Below are 15861 nucleotides of genomic sequence, written 5' to 3'. Positions count from 1 at the left end.
GAGTGGGATGAGAATGAGTGCCTCCATCTGGGCTCCATCCTACCCATGGTGGAGGCCACGTGCATGCTAAGGGTGGCGAGCAGGTGCTACAAAATCAGGCTTTACCCCCACTTCTGCAACTTTGTGCCTGCACGGGTACCTGCAGCAAAGCCCTGCTTGCTTTTTCCCCCTTTTGTTTTTGTTCTGGTTGCTTTGGAGATAAACCCCTAGTTTTGGGGGTTTGCACAGCACAGGCGGCTCTTCTCCATTGTGCAGTGTGGCCAGGCTCTCCCTGCCACAAAGGGCCTCTCATCTCTGCCAGCCCTTCAAGATGCTGCTGGAATATAAATAATAACACCCCCCCCCCCTTCCTGCCTGCTTTTGCGATGTCAGTGTTTTCCCCTAGCCAGATGGCTCCTCGTGAACTTCTCATATTTTACATACAAGTCAAAAACAAACAAACAAACAAAAAGATTACAATATTGCAGTTGTGAAGAGCTGCTTGTTTTGCTAAACCAGCTGTTCGGATTATTTCTTTGGGTCAGGATTTTTAATTTTTCCCCCAGTGTGGGTTGTTTCTACTCAAATTCCTTAAAAAGGAAAAAAGGCCCAGAGAAGCCACAAAGCACTGGGAAAGGTCAAGAGCAGACAAAGGCGCCGCTGCGCTTCTGGAATACTCAATGCCTCTGTGCCTCCCCGAGCCCTCCCCACAGTGGCATGGGGCACACAGCAGGATGGGACCCCAGGAACAGAGGCTGAGCAGTGTTTTGGAGGTAACCCCCACCCTGTGCTGCAACATCTGCTTCCATGCTCATTTTTATTTGTATTATTATTATTATTATATTTTTAATTTCCTCTTCAATCCCCATCTTGTGGGCGGTTTTGGATCCAGGCACGATCCCACAGCTGCGGACAGGATGCTGACAGCCCACAGCCCCGCGCTGTCCCAGAAATAGAAGGGCTCGGTGTGAGGCGTGCATGGATGTGACAACGGTATCACAGCCATTTTAAGGTGAAGCCTGGAAAAGCTCCCCCAGGCCGTTCCGCACGGAGCTGGAGCCGATCGTGGGAGCGTTTCCAAGCTGGCTCTGTGGGATGGGGCATCCTCTGGGAACCCAGGTGCGGTACCCGGGATGCGGCATCCTCCGGGAACGCCGTCCCGCAGCGCACACGGGATTTGTGCTCTCCTTTGGGACCCCCCCTCCGGCTCCCTCGGGGCTCCCCATCCCGCCTCCGCCCCCCCCCTGCCGGAGCCGGGCTGCCCGCGGGGCCCGGGCACGGAGCCCGCCCCTCGACGGCGGCGTCCTGCGGGGATCGTTGGGGTCGGGGCGCCCCCCGGCTCCCTCCCCCTCCCTCGCCCCGCCCCGCCCCGCCCGGCCCCGCCGAGGGGCGGCCCCCACGCAGCGGCGGAGCGGCGCGGAGCGGGGCCGGGTGAGTGCGGGAGGGACGGGGCGGCCGCCAGCCCGCTCCGGCCCCGGCCCCAGCGCAGCGGGAGGGGGCCCCGGAGGGCGGCCCCGCAGCCCCAGCCGCGGCGGGGCGGCTCCCCCCCAGCCCGGGGTCTGGCCCCCCACGCCCCCCAGGGCTTCGCTCTCTCTTTCGGAGCCCGCTGCTGGGAGGGAGCCGCGGGCGTCCGCAGGGCCCCGCACCTGGGCACGACGCCCCCACCACAGGCCCGTGGCTGCCACCGCCCCCAGCCCCTGCCTTGCGGCCCCCAAGGAGCCGCTGAGGGCTGCTGGCTTTGCTCGGGGGCCTGACCTGCCGCACACGGACGGGGGGTCCCCTGGCTCGTCCCCCGGCTCGTCCCCGTGCTCGAAGCTCGCCCGCAGCCTGGGCGGCATCGCCCACCGGCATCTCTGCCACCTCTCACCGCTCCCCTCCTTTCCCTTCGCAGGACGGAGCTGAACAATTGTGCTGGCGAACAATAGCAGCGCTGGAAAACAATGGAGCTGCTGCACCTTCACGCTTAGCACGAGCACTCAGAAGAAATCCCAGCTCGGAAACAGGGCCTGGGCCAGAGCTGTCCCTGCGCCATCACCGCTGCACGAGCAAAGCACAGCCGGGATCTGCCAGAACAGGGTGAGACCGTGCAGCCGCTGCCCAGCATGGAGCGAGGCTCTCTTGGAGGCTCCCCGTGCCTAGAAGGGAATTGTCACCTTCAGCTACTGCTTTGCCTCTGATTGCGTCGCGATCGATGGATGTGCTGTTGGGCGGGTTGAAGCCCGCCCCGTGATGCCCTGGGCAGGGTTTGGGCAGGAGAAGCATCCCCAGGGAGTGGGATATTCCCACAATCCCTCACACAGCTGGGGGAGGATTCAGCCGTGCTGAAACCACTCTCCCACTCCGGAGCATCCGTGGCAGTGAGCTATGGGAGGGGGTCAAGAAAACAGTCCCAGAAAACAACCCTTCGTTGCAGGAGCAGGGCTGCACCATCTCTCTCCCACTGAAAAATGCAATCATTAATTATTTTTCTATTTTCCCCCGCCACACACTTTTTTTTGCTGACTTTGAGCTGGGCATCTCTCCAGGAACTCTGCAAAATCAGGCATTCAATCCTGGTCTGCGCTGTGGAGCAGATGGGGCTGTGGGGATCAGGGAAATGATCTTAGGAAGGTTATTTTTAGGGGGAGGAGGGGCATGTTTGGGTTTGAAAGCAATGGTGACAGCAACTGATGGGTCATATTTGAAGGCAAAGAGTGCTAAGTCCTCCTGCCACAGCAGCAGAGACCATTGATTTGATTAATTTAAAGTATTGATACAGCCCTCAGGCTGCTCTGTAAACTAGTGATGAAATCTCAGCCTGTGACAGACATGAAGGAAATGCGTCAAAACGGGAAATTGATGCATGGGGATGCCTGGAAATTCTGACCATGCCAAGCTGCAGAGGTTGAGCAACCAGCTGGGCAATTTGCATGCTTCCAGCTATTTAATTCTGGTGATTTCCAGTGCTGCTAGGTTTGCCAAAGCCATAGCAGAAAATCTGTCAGTTGTTGCTTGGGGATCTCCGTTGGCTGCCATGCTGCGCCACGCACAGCCTGATGCTCTCAAGAGCCAAAAAAGGAAGAATCTGCCCTGTTTCTGGCTGCTCGGAAGGGGATGTGATAACGGAGGTGAAGGTGGTAGCGCTGGCTGGGCTGCAAGGTGGTAAACAGGAAACCCAGCTCCTCAGTGCCAGCATTCAGGGCACAAACCTGCTTTTTGGGGCTCCCCTTCTGCTTCAGAATGCCTGGATTTTACCTCAATAGGGTAAAATGGGTTTGGCTTCACCCCTTCTTATCAGCATGATACTAGGAGTGAAACTTCCTCCTGTTAGAGCAGGCTCCACCCCTTACACAGCTACAATGCAAAGGGGGTTTTTGGCCAATTTGATATTTTTGGCAACACTTTTGCATGACCCAAGCAAACAGCCATGTAATTGAATCCTTCCTTAGTGGTAATTTCCACCCAGTCTTCATCTGGTTTCAGAGGATACCCATGAGCAAGACATCAACACCAGCCCATGTATCACAGCTGCCCGTGCTCTGCATAAACCCCAAATTTGGGTGTCGTGCCGATGCTCTGCTGGTGCTGGGATTCATCAACATTCCTGCAAAAGCAGGATGCAAAGTCCCCTCTCTATATAATTTTTAATATGTACATAGGGTTATTAAATTCTTTGCCTATTCCTGCTAAGACCAGTGAACAGTGTGGATGGGGAAAAGGCGCTCTGGGCATGCCTCTGCAGCTGGGCTTTGCCTTGAAACAGCTTGGGGCAGCACCGCAACTCTTCAGAAGCTTTGTCAGGAAGTGCACAGCTTTGTCAGCTTTTCCGCTGTGAGGCATGAGCTCTGCAGGCGGGTTTCTCTTCTGCTTTCTGCGGGGAGGCTCGTCCTGCCCTTCCCCACGTTTCTGTCAGCTTAAATGTGGGCTTTGCTTTTGCAACCTCTTTTCTGCATCGAAGCACAAAGCAGAATATTTCTCCTGTTGCATACAGTTTAATTGCTATAAGCAAGCATACAGAGCTCTGTGGTAGGAAGCCGGGATTGCTGCTGCACTTGTGTTTTTGGGTTTAGTGCCTTCCTCTGACACAGGTTTTGCAATATGGTCTTGGTTGAGTCATTTATCTCTCTGGACATCATTGTGGTTTTTCTGCAGTAAAACGGTTTTGTTTCCTGGGGCTTTGGGAGTGTGCAGGGGCTGTGAAGTGCTGGGCAATGCAGGAAGTGGAGGAAACTGCAGTTTGTGCATCAAATGCTTTTTTTTTTTGCTTTCTGTATGAGGGAAGGGAGAGGAGTGCATGTAGAGACCTCAGTGACGTTAGAGCCTACATGTACATGGATTTGCACAAACACACAGGAAAAAGCATGACCTGGAAAGCCTCTGCTCATGGCCTAAAATCATCCCAAAGCTGCACTTCAAATTCTCTCAAGTGCTGGTTTTGCAAAGTGTTCCAAGCAAATGGGTGATCCTGAGTGTTTCACACAAATCATTTGATTACGGTCTGCAGCACTTTAAAGGCCAGGCCACTTCAACAGTCAGACAGCTGGGACAGTTTCTGAGTGTATGAGAGAGAGGGGGATATTTTGGCACTAGAGGGAATGCAAGAAAAGTCAGTGAACATTGTATTAAAAAAAAAAAGAGAGAAACCAATGCAGGAGCAAGGACACACTGCTTTTGAAAGTCAGCCAGCCTTTGTGTATGTTGCCTGATTTTGGATCCGGACCTACCTGTCCAGAGCTCCATAACAAAATTATAAAAAGAAATGGAGAAAAGCAGCAAATTCCACTTATAACATTTCCACCCAGGTCTTGTATAGCTGCGACAGTCTGTGGATGGAGGCTGCTCGAAATGCAAATGTTAGAGTAAGCGTATCTCTGCCAGTATTAAATTTTCAGTGAGTTTACAATGGTTCTCACCTTATCTGATTTCCCCTCCTGCTGCCCTACCCAGCAGTTTAGGTGGAAGAGCAGCATTTAATTTTTCCCATGTCTGCAGCTGCTGCACCACAGCCTAAGAGCTCTTACAAATCCAAACAAATTTCTGTTTCCCATTTGCTATGAGTGCATATCAGAGATGCAATAACACAGGCTGACACCGCTGCTTTTGTCTCTTTGCCATTCAGTGCTCATGAAAGAGGAGCGTGAGGATGGATTACGGCAGCTGCGAATACCTGGTCCCATGTGGAAAAGACAAATACATCTCCAAGTAAGATGCTCAGTGGAGCTGTAATGCAAAAATTTGTGTGATGCTGCTAGGTGGGCAGTTATTTGCAAAATTCCCAGGGGTTTTGCCTTTTAGGGAGAGTGGTCAACCTGGCTCAAATTGGTTGTTTCAGCTGTGTTGGCCTCATTTTCTGTTTTTTAACATGATTAGTCTGGATTTGGAAACAAAAAGACATTCTGGGACAGGAAACGGCAATTTCTTTTTAAAACAAAAGTGCTAGAGAGGTTTATTAAAGTGATTTTTATTTTTTTTCTTAGGAACATGTCCAGCTGTTCTAAAACCATTCAGTTTTGCTCAAACAGAATTTCTGCTGAAATATGCTTTGTGCTGAAGAAGTCTTGATCAGCTCTAGCTCAGTCATTGCTCTTCTATGCTTTGGTAAAGAAGCAATCAATTCCTAAGTTTCAAGTATGAGGTGATAGAGCATATGTGATATTTCCCTCTTTTTTCTTTCTCATAACTTCAAATCCTGGTGATTTGTGCTTCTTTTTACTGATCCAATGATACCGAGCACCCTTAAACTCAATCAGTCAGGCCAGTTAAACTAATGACTGTCTTATGCTATCAGTCACTGTTTCCCAGTGATACACAGCTGTACTTAAACATCCTGGTTTTGTTTTTAATTATTATTATTATTATCATCATCATCACAGTAATTATCATTATTGTTAGCTTTATGTATCTGCAGCTGGAGCAGGCTCAGACTTTTAATTTGAACATGAGATTGGGGTCTGACATCAAAACTGATGGACTTGTGACAACTTGTGACTCCAGCGTGACCCCAAGGCTTAGGATCTCCTAAATTTTACATTTTCAGCCTTGCTTTGTTTTTGGCCTTGTGACCGAATCCACTGAGGTTTTCTTATGTCTTTTTGCGAGCCTGGAGAAGGGCATGGTTATGTGGGAGCTTGTCCTCAAAACCATGGTTGCTGGTGGCCAGAGGGATGTGGTTGAACCCACAGCAGATATCCTCAATAAAGGAATTCTAGAGGCAGTGAAATACACAAATTTGCCCCAAATGAGGCCTTCACACCTGCTTTTCTCCTCCTTTTCTCAGCATCTCTCATCTTTTTCTTGCAGAAATGAGCTGCTACTGCACTTGAAGACATACAACATCTACTACGAAGGGCAGAATTTGCAGCTGAGGCACCGGGAGGTAAGGAACTGGGGCCAGCACCAAGCAGGGGTGTATCTCTGGCAGGAGAGGCTCAAGGTGAAATGAGAATGTCTGGTTCGATTCGGATTTGCAAGGTCCAAGAACTGCATGTTAACAACATTCCTTGATACTTGCTTATATATGGCTACCCCAGAGCAACTGAAGACCCAAATCCCATTACTCTCCCACAGAATCACAGAATGATTAAAGTTGGAAGGGACCCCTGGGTCCATGTGGGCCCACCTGGCTCCAGCAGGGCCACCCAGAGCCCTGCACCACGTCCAGCCAGGTGCAAAGACTCAGAGGAGGAGGCTCTGGCACTTCTCTGGGGACCTGTGCCAGAGTTCTGGCATCCTCCCAGCACGGATGCACTTCGTGATGCTCAGGGGGAGCCTTCTGGGCTTCAGGGTGTGCCCAGAGCAACTGGGCCTGGCACTGGGCACCACTGGAAGGAGCCTGGCTCTGTCCCCTCCACACCTTCCTGCGGGTGCAGATGGACATAGACTCAAAGGACAGATGCTCCAGTCCTTCCACCAGCTTGGCTGCTGGTTCGCTGGACACTCTCCAATGTGGCCATGCTCTCTTGCACTGGGGAGCCCAGAACTGGCTAAAGTTCTCAAGGTGTGGCCTCCCCAGAGCTGAGCAGAGGAGCAGGATCACCTCCCTTGACCTGCTAGTGACACTTTGCCTACTGCAGCCCAGGGCACTGTTAGCTTCTGTTGTGGTCAGGGCATGTTGCTGGCTCCTGTTGAACTTGGTGTCCTCCAGGATCCCAGTGCCTTCTCTGCAGCGCTGCTTTCCAGCTGGGTGCTCCCAGCTTGCCCTGGTGTCTCTGGTTGTTCCTCCCCAGGGGCAGGACGTTTCACGTCCCCTTGGTGAACCTCAGCAGGTTCCTTCAGGCCATTTCTCCAGCCTCTGTGGGTCCCCCTTGGCGGCAGCACAGCCCCCTGGTGCATTAACCACTCCTCCCACTGTGGGACCAGCTGTGGGCTTGCTGAGGGCACAATTCTGCCCTGTCATGCAGCTCATTCTTGAAGCTGTTGAACAGGATAGGACCCACGACTGACCCCTGGGGTACACTGCTGGTGACTGGCCTCCAACTGGGACCGCTGACCACCACCCTCTGGTCTCTTTATAACCCACCTCCCATCCAGTTCACACCGTTCCTCCCCAGTGCATCTTTTAGGATTTGTGTGGGTGGCAAGAGTGATGCCCATCTCTCTGCTCTGTGCAGGAGGAAGGCGAGCTCATCGTTGAGGGGCTGCTGAACATCTCGTGGGGTTTGCGGCGGCCCATCCGCCTGCAGATGCAGGATGACAACCAGCGCATCCGCCCGCCACCCTCCTCCTCCTCCTGGCACTCGGGCTGCAACCTGGGAGCGCATGGGTGAGTGCAGGAAAAGGAGTGGCCCCAGGCTGTGCTTTGCAGCCATTGCCTGGATGCAATCACAGTTACCATCTCTGAAAGGATTTGGTCACACGGTAGCAGTTGGGTGGCTGTAATAAAGGAGGACGTCATTTATCCTAGTGAAGATGAGACCTGAGGGCTGTTAATACTTGCTTTTCATCCACGTAGCCCAATAACTGTGTTCAGCAATCAGGCTGTGGTGGCCAAGGTGGTCTTTTGCAGGCTGTGTTCAGTCATTGCTTTGTGCAGGAAAACTCCTTGTATTCCAACATGCAATGCCCAGAGAGGGCAGGTCCAAAGTAAAATAACTGGGTTTCAGTCTGTAAGGACCCCTATTGCAAATCAATAAGACCCCTTTGCCATCAAGAAGATCCTTCCAAAATAGCCTCAGTTTTAACTTTAATACAAAACAAGATTAATGCTGAATTTTGATCTGGACACAAGTAATTTCTCCAGGACAGTGATTTTTGCGCTGTGCTTTGCAGACACCCGTGGGACCCTGGGCTGCATCATGGTCACTTAAGAAGTGACTAAGAGCAGCATGTCTGTGGGTTTTTCTGCATGCTTTTCACTCATCACTTAGACATCTACAAATGGAAAAAAAATGTGCAGGATCCAGGATTTTTAGTGGAAATATACTGTGCAGAGACCCTGCAGGAGGTTAGCAGGTGCTTTGCAATGTGCCAGATCTGTAAGAAGGGGGTGACTGCACTGTTGGACCTGTCCTGCTCTAAACATCAGCCTGGTGTAGTTAGGTGCACCCAGTCTCCCCACTGCCCCCAGTTTTGGGGATGCTCTGGTCTGGCTGAGGGGCAAAGCCATGAGAAGGGCAGGTTGAAACTGCAAAGCTGGTGGGAAAACCGCATTCTCCAGTTGTGGATGGATTCATGGAGTATTTTACCTTCCCTCCTGATAACATAGCAGCATGAGGCTTGGAGGGCAAATTATTATGGTTTTAATTCCTTTGCAACTGCCTGGTAGTGATGCACTTCCTTTTTTTTTTTTTTCCAAGGTTGGTGCTGAAGCCCAGCACCTTGCCGGACATCCAGGTTACAGATGTGGATGCCACAATGAACACAGAGGGCACCATCAGCAGCACTGGTGAGACAGAGATGGATTTGGCTGCACCACTGTGAGCAGTGCCATGCTCTGCACCAGCTTCCTTACATTCCAGTTATATCTGTAAAAGTATAAAATTGGCTCTTTTTTTGGTAGAAATCAGTGTCCCTGCCTCCCTAAGTTAGCTCAAGCCATTTCCTAAGTGCTTATATTTAATCTCAGTGACTCTTCCTAAGAGTTTGCTCAGGGAAATGTCCATGGTGGACGTGTTGGAGAGGAGTGTGGAAAGAAATAGGGGGATAAAGAAAAAGGCCTATTGGGATTGTAGGGAAAAGGATGTGGCTGCTTCCCTTTCCTGGCAGTTCTGCTTTTATGGAGGAATAATAGGTGCTGTTGTGAAGTGCTGTTACCATGGGGAAGTCAACATTTCTGCAAAGTTTTTTCCCTCCCCATCGCGTTGCTGCATGCACCGAGGTTAAGTTCTAGGGCTATTCCTCTGCCTGCCCCTGCACTTCCTTAATCCCACCGGGACCCAGATTCCTCACCCTGGCACCAGCTTCGCTATTTTTTTTTGCAAGCCCAGCAGTGAATGGGAAACCAGGATTCCCACCAGAAAAACCTGCCTTACACCTTTTCTCATTCAATCAGGGCATTTTGCACACTTTGCACGTTCCTTGCTTTTTTTTTTTTTTTTTTTTTTTTTTAAGGAAAGGCACCCTGGAGGCTGATAGGAGCTGGATAATCCTTTTGGTTTTGGGCTTTGCTGTTCATCCCCTTCCCAGTCGGGAAGGAACTGGGCCCTTACATTGCTCACAGATCTGTGAAACTCCTTGCTCAGCCCCCTGTCCTCCTGCTTCCTCTTCCTCATTTTGATCTTCCCATGCATGACTCTTTTGTGTTTTTTGTTTTTTTTTGCCCTAGAGACTTGTTACAGATTGGTGGGCGATAACTGCAACACACTGATATATAGAAATAACCCCGGCACTATTTTGGCTGGGCATATGACGTGAATCATATGCCAATGCACAGAAAGAAGTCTTTATTTTATTTTCTCCAAAAGTCTGCAAAATCAGCGCATAATGTGTGTGCATGGCTCCTTGTGAGTGCTTAGTCACTGGCATGCATCTGGAACACAAGAGATTTTCTTGGTGCAGACATGCTTTGAATTAAAACATCAGCTTGAGCTGGAGAGGTTCATTAAAAATGGATGAACGGCGAGTTTATAATAATCTGGACCCAGGCCAGTCTTCATGCTGAGATCTGAAGCATTGGCCTCATTTTCCCGCTCTCATTAAGGGAAAAGAAAAGAAAAAAAAAAAGTTAAATTATGGAAAAGCGAGTAAGGTGCTCAAGTTCCCAGGAGATGAGGTTTTATCCAGGTAGCAGCATGGATGTATGCAGTAATTGTGAATTAACAGCCTCCTTTGTGGGAAAGTAAACCAGTGGTCTGGGCTGATGGAAGTCCAGGGCAAGAGATCAGGGAAGGTTGTTTGTTTATGTGTTTGGGGTATTGTGGCTTGCACCAAAGCAGAGCAAAGAAGTGATTTCTGCCCCAGCCACCCTACTGTCACTGGCAAACGTCTGTCCATCCATACCTCATCCATACCTTTAACCCCATCCTGGGTTTTCCAGGTGCTGCGAGGCTGCAGCCAGAGGAGCCGCCACAGCTGCTGCGGACACGGAGCGATGTGGGCGTGCGTCGGCGGGGCAGTGCCCGCACCCCCAGCGAGCAGCGGCGCATCCGCCGCCACCGCTTCTCCATCAACGGGCACTTCTACAACCACAAGGCGAGCCCTGGCTCCTGCCCCACTCCTGGCACCGGGGTGGGGTGGGGATGGGTGGTGGAAGCTGCTCTGGGGGAAAAGGATGGGGGTTTTGGTGCTCATGGGGGTGAAATGAATGTTGTGCCCCTTAGACATCAGTGTTCACACCGGCATACGGCTCCGTCACCAATGTCCGGATAAACAGCACGATGACGACCCCACAGGTCCTCAAGCTGCTGCTCAACAAGTTCAAGGCAAGTTGGGGTGATCCTTGGGCTGCTCTGCACTGGATGTGATGGGGAGCTCAGTTTCCTTAGATATAAAATGTAATGGAAGAACAAAATGATGTTTATTTTCTTGGCTTGAAAAAAATCAAGATGTAATGCTTCTTTACATCTGTGCTCAGATCGAGAACTCAGCGGAGGAGTTCGCGCTGTACATTGTCCACACCAGTGGAGGTGAGGCTGCAGGAAGGGCCCAGCACTGGGATGACCAAGCCTGCTGGTGGCTTTGGTGGTGTAAACTGGTGCTTTTTTCATTGCAGAAAAACAGAAGCTGAGGGCCACTGATTACCCCCTGATCGCCCGCATCCTGCAGGGCCCCTGTGAGCAGGTCTCCAAGGTATTCCTCATGGAGAAGGACCAGGTGGAGGAAGTCACCTATGATGTGAGTTTTACATTGTGGCAAGCTTTCTGCTATTGGATGGCCCTGGAGGTTGTACATTCTGTTAACTCAGGGTGAGCACCCCCAAAAGGACTGGGGTGCAAAAGTTGCTTTGCAGAAACCGCAGCCCCTCTGCAATCATCTTTTACTTCCCGTATCTGGGTGCAGGATCACACATGCTCCTGGTTGTTTAAAGCATTGCAGGTAACCAAGGGGCTGCTTTCTAAAATGCTGTTAGCTTTGCAGAGCTTCCTGCCAGCATGGCCCTGTTCTGTACCATTCATTTGCATGACGGAGGAGAAAGCCTCTCAGTTCCTTCCACCCATCTGCAATGTTTTGTGCCACTTTTAAAGCTTTCTCATGCAGAAAACCTTGTTCTGTGCTTAAAGAACAACTGAGAGCAAAGGGACCCCACTGTAATTGTGAAGATGTATTAACGTCAGTGGGAAATGTTGCAATCAAGGCTGGCACAATTCCTGTGTTTCCATCACTTGACATTATAGAAGGATGGAGCGCACTCCATCATTTTCAAAGTGGCAAAAATTCCCTGGAAACGGTTAAATTCAGAGCTCAAAATCTCTCTGTGTGCTTAAAAAAAGGACACAAGTATCTAGGAAAAAATGCTGAGCAGGAGACTGTAACTCCTGTCTGCAGGGGGATACAAAACTGCCCACCTTTTGCATGGACACCAGCATCTGCTGTGCCTCCATCTGTCTCCTGCCTTTTCAGCCCTTCCAAATCTGCCTGCTACACATCTTTTAGCACAATTGATATATTTTTTTTCCAGCTGAGGAAAGTGCTACTTATGGGAAGCAGCTCTGCTGTGCCATCTGCTGGCTTGCTCGTGCCCCTGCTGTGGCTTTGTTCCTAAATGAGGGCACAGCTGAGGTGATTTTGGGCTTAAATAACACTTAATGAACTGTTGGGCGATGCGCATGACACTCCTAGGATGTGAAGGCTTCTGGTCTTGGTTGAAAAAATTAGGTGGACATTGATCTGCACATCTCTCCTCTGTAGGTGGCTCAGTACATCAAATTTGAGATGCCTGTCCTCAGGAGCTTCATTCAGAAGCTGGAGGAGGAGGAGGATCGTGAAGTGAAGAAGCTGATGCGCAAGTAAGCACGCACGTATTTAGCATCTCACCGCTGAGTGCTGGCACATCAAGGGAAGATGCTGAGCTTATAGGACACGGGAGGGGAGGGGTTGGGAGGGCTCAGCTGCAGGAATTAGATGCTGAAGATTCATTTGTACAGCCTTGCAAGGCAGGCATCCCTAATGCATACATGAGACATTGCTTTTTGTGTTATCCAGGGCTTTCTTAGTAATTTGGATTAAGAGCCCATCTTGCTGCTTCTGCTGTTAAAACCTTGGTGTGGAGCCACAAGTCCTCCCACGAGCACAAAACCCCTTCCCTGCCCAGCTGCTAAAAATGCTGCACTGGAGCCTGTCCCTATGGTAGCCCCTAGGTCAGAGTTTGTCAGCAGTCTGTGCACATCCCATGAGATGCTCTGGGCTCCTTTCCAGTGATTAATTTATCCTAACCTCAAAATTTCTGACCTCTGATCAAGCAGACACAGTGAGGAGCTTGGAAACATTGAGCATTTCTGCAAGGCTCTGCTCTCTTTGCTTTTTCCTTTGCCTTTCCAGATACTCCATCCTCCGGCTGATGATCGAACAAAGGCTGGAAGAGATCTCTGAAGGGCCAGCAAGGCTGTGAGGCAGTTTGCAGCACCGTACCCTGCTTACAATGCAAGAGGTTTGCATGAAGGACATCCTGTACTGAACCCTAAGTGCTCATTGCTGTGGGAGTGGACCTACCTGCCTGGACCGCTCCGTCTTCGAGCCAACCCAGCCTCCTGCGTCAGGCAGAGCAGTTCAGGCAGCTTCAATGCATCTATTGCCATGTCTGGATGTCACCCAAAAACTTCAAGCTCATGGGGTGCCGGCACACTCAGGGTAGCCCCGTCCCATGCATGGGACTTGGCAGCTTCTTTGCAGCATCCTCAAACAGCTCCTTCTCTGCAAATGCTTTTTCTGCTCCTTTCTGTACATGGAGAGCCAGGTGCAGGGCCAGAAGCAGCACAATTGGCTTCATCTGAAACCTCAAATGCCTGTAAACCCCAGCTAAAAAAAAGAAGAGATTCAGGAGAAGGGCAAAGCCACTGAATATGGGGACGAGAGGGGCTGCAAGTGTTCAAGAGCAATAACTTCAGCTCTGTTTGGCGATGCTCTCTTCCATGGTTCACATGCGCAGTGACTGGAGGAGGCCAAATAGCACAAATAATTCCTCTCAGACCTTTTTTTTTTTTAAAAGCACATTTCTATTGCAATAATTCACAGGTGATGGGAAGCTTTTGTACATCCCTAAAGGACCTCTGAGAATTGCTTTCTTCTGCTTTAGCCATTGAAAGCAAAACGAGATTGAATGTTGGACTTACGGTGAAAGAGTTATTCTGCTGTGTTTCTCCCTTAAACCTGCATCTCGTTGCCTAACCCTCCCCCTCTTTCTAATTTGCACTAATTTTACTGTGGGATTTAAAAAAAGAAACAACGTATCTGATGTCAAACCTCTCTGGTAGATTTAACATGCCAAATACCGCTCGCAGGAGCCGCTCATGGTAATGAGCTGCTCCTGAGGGATGCTGTAAGGAAACTGGAGCAGCACAGGAACAGATCATCTGTGAACTCTCCTCATCTCATTCTTTTGGCAAGATTTTGCATGTTTGTGCATTGCTGGTGTTGAAATTGAGTCTGGGGGATGTTTCTCCTTGTGTGTGAGGATGTGAGAATGGCAGGAGGGGGGAGAGACAAAAAGAGGTTTGTTTTGCAAGGCAAATGCCTCTCTCCTTCAATGCTATACCAGCAATATCAATTTTATACCTCGATGTGAACTAAAACTCTGATTTTGTCCCTTAGGTTTTTTATATCTTTATAACTTTGTAACTTTTTTTAATGGTACCTTTTAAACCTTTAACATACAAAAAGTATTGTCCAGTGACAAAAGCGTTTCATGTATTTGGAGGACAACTGTGGCATTGCTTCGTTTATTAACAAGAAAAAAAAGTCTGTAGCAACTTAATACCATGTGGAAGCACATGAGTTAGAACTTGTTTTGTTCAAAATAAAGCACTTTGTGGATAGAAATGCTACTGAGAAATAGGCTCTTTGCATGAGCTGTTTTTTCCTAGATGCTATGAGAGAGAAAAGCAAAACTCTGCCAGCATGAGGGCTAAGGTGTTTCCTAAGGAGAAGCATCCTGTGCTGCAGACTTGGAGACTCACAACCCAGTCACCAGGGGATTTTTGTGAGAATTTGCTGCTGTGAGGTTTATCCGGCACTTAAGCAGACTGTTCATCTCCATGCATCATGGCGATGCATGCTTGATGCTCTAGGTATTTCTCTTCCAGAAAGTAAAAGTCACGTCTGGAAGGAAACTTGTGCATTGATTGGGTTTGTTTTAAACCCACTGAATTTTTCAACCAGATGCATTTTTTTTTTCTCCTCCATGAGGCTGAGCTTGCTGGAAGCCACTGTCTCATGTTAGCCAGCTCAGTGCAATTTATCCCTCCCCGTGCAGGAGGGGAAACGTGTGACGTTGGCCCTTGTTGTCGATGTTTTATCAGCTGGGAAAAGTCCAGTGTGAGTCTAGCCCCGCGCGTGCAGACGGGAAGAGGCAGTTCCAGCGCGGCCACGGCTGCACGGTAAGGGCAGCTCCTAGCCATGTGGCATGGCAGAGCGGGATAAGAGGATAAGATGTAGTGTGGATGGAGCAGTGAAACCTGCAGGTTTGCAGCATGCACCAGAGCTGGGGGTCAGGATGGGGAGAGCAGCGCAGGGAGGCATTGCACCCTGCCTGGGCACTTCAGCACCAGGGTTTTCTCTGGGATTTGATCCATGAATGTGGATGCTGCAGGGAAAAACGGGAGGGAAATTGGAAGGGAAAAAATAGTCTTAATTTTTGTGGGGCTTTGCTGCTCAGCTTTGCTGCATTTCCAGCCTCGCTGCTCCAGTAGCAGTGATGCAGCTGCAAACATCTGGAATGGTGACATGCACCTATCCAGGCTTTCTTTAAACCAAAAAAAAATCTGGTATTATGATCTTTGGAGGAGCAGGTCCTCTTAACAGTGGCAAAGTTGGCAAATTTAACTAATTAAGCCCTTCTTTTGGAAGTTCTGTGTTTGCACTGCCTCCCATGTGTCAGGCTTGGGGGTGGGGGAGTCACGCCTGGCACCTTCTACCGGGTGAAATGCTGACGCAGGGATGCGCTGCCGCCTTTCATTCAGCCAAGGCACCCAGCCACGGGGCTCTGCCTTTTCAAAAGGCTTTTTGTCAACATGGCTCAGTGATGGCTCAGCAGCTTCGGCACAATCAGCCTGTTTGCTCAGCCGGAGGGGCGGTGGGGAGTACGGGGGAGTCCTCACCATGCTGCCACGCTGCTTTTCGCTGGGTCACAAAGATGAAGGTGCAGCTTTCAGGAACTCAGGGGCATTTGCATCACGTGTTGGCATCGCGGGAGGTTGTGCCACAACAGCAGTGCCAACCCTCCATGCTAACTTTGTATGCATTAAATATGCTGCCTACGGTAAATAGGTTAAACAACAGATTAAATAATAGGTTAAATAACATGATAAATAT

At 50.0% G+C, this 15861-nt stretch overlaps 1 protein-coding gene across 4 annotated transcripts; it reads left to right on the top strand.

The window, feature by feature from the left end:
* The first annotated feature begins 1254 nt into the window (after positions 1-1254).
* Positions 1255-14370, top strand: RASSF2 (Ras association domain family member 2). Of its 4 annotated transcripts, none has more exons than XM_072027149.1 (13): positions 1255-1410; positions 1871-2055; positions 5078-5160; positions 6259-6334; positions 7569-7720; positions 8754-8842; positions 10433-10587; positions 10716-10817; positions 10970-11021; positions 11108-11229; positions 11318-11430; positions 12244-12341; positions 12874-14370. In XM_072027149.1, the coding sequence occupies exons 3-12, from the start codon at positions 5102-5104 to the stop codon at positions 12323-12325; spliced, it is 1002 nt and encodes a 333-aa protein (XP_071883250.1). In that variant the 5' UTR covers positions 1255-1410; positions 1871-2055; positions 5078-5101; the 3' UTR covers positions 12326-12341; positions 12874-14370. The 4 variants fall into 4 exon arrangements, with proteins under 4 accessions (XP_071883250.1, XP_071883251.1, XP_071883249.1 ...); XM_072027150.1 differs by lacking the exon at positions 1255-1410 and adding an exon at positions 1417-1649; XM_072027148.1 differs by lacking the exon at positions 1255-1410 and having other exon boundaries at positions 1417-2055.
* The last annotated feature ends 1491 nt before the right edge of the window (positions 14371-15861 follow it).

Source organism: Anas platyrhynchos, chromosome 23 (genome assembly GCF_047663525.1).
Source record: "Anas platyrhynchos isolate ZD024472 breed Pekin duck chromosome 23, IASCAAS_PekinDuck_T2T, whole genome shotgun sequence".
NCBI classification, from domain to species: domain Eukaryota; kingdom Metazoa; phylum Chordata; class Aves; order Anseriformes; family Anatidae; genus Anas; species Anas platyrhynchos.
Note: the sequence above shows the minus strand (reverse complement) of the source record. Positions and strands in the feature narration are given on the sequence as shown.

Excerpts from the sequence above, each read along its gene's own strand:
- RASSF2 (XM_072027149.1), top strand. The coding sequence starts at position 5,102 with ATGGATTACGGCAGCTGCGAATACCTGGTCCCATGTGGAAAAGACAAA. Across the intron at positions 8,843-10,432 it reads GGGCACCATCAGCAGCACTG|GTGCTGCGAGGCTGCAGCCA; the intron begins GTGAGACAGAGA and ends TGGGTTTTCCAG. Across the intron at positions 11,230-11,317 it reads TGGAGGAAGTCACCTATGAT|GACTGGGGTGCAAAAGTTGC; the intron begins GTGAGTTTTACA and ends CACCCCCAAAAG.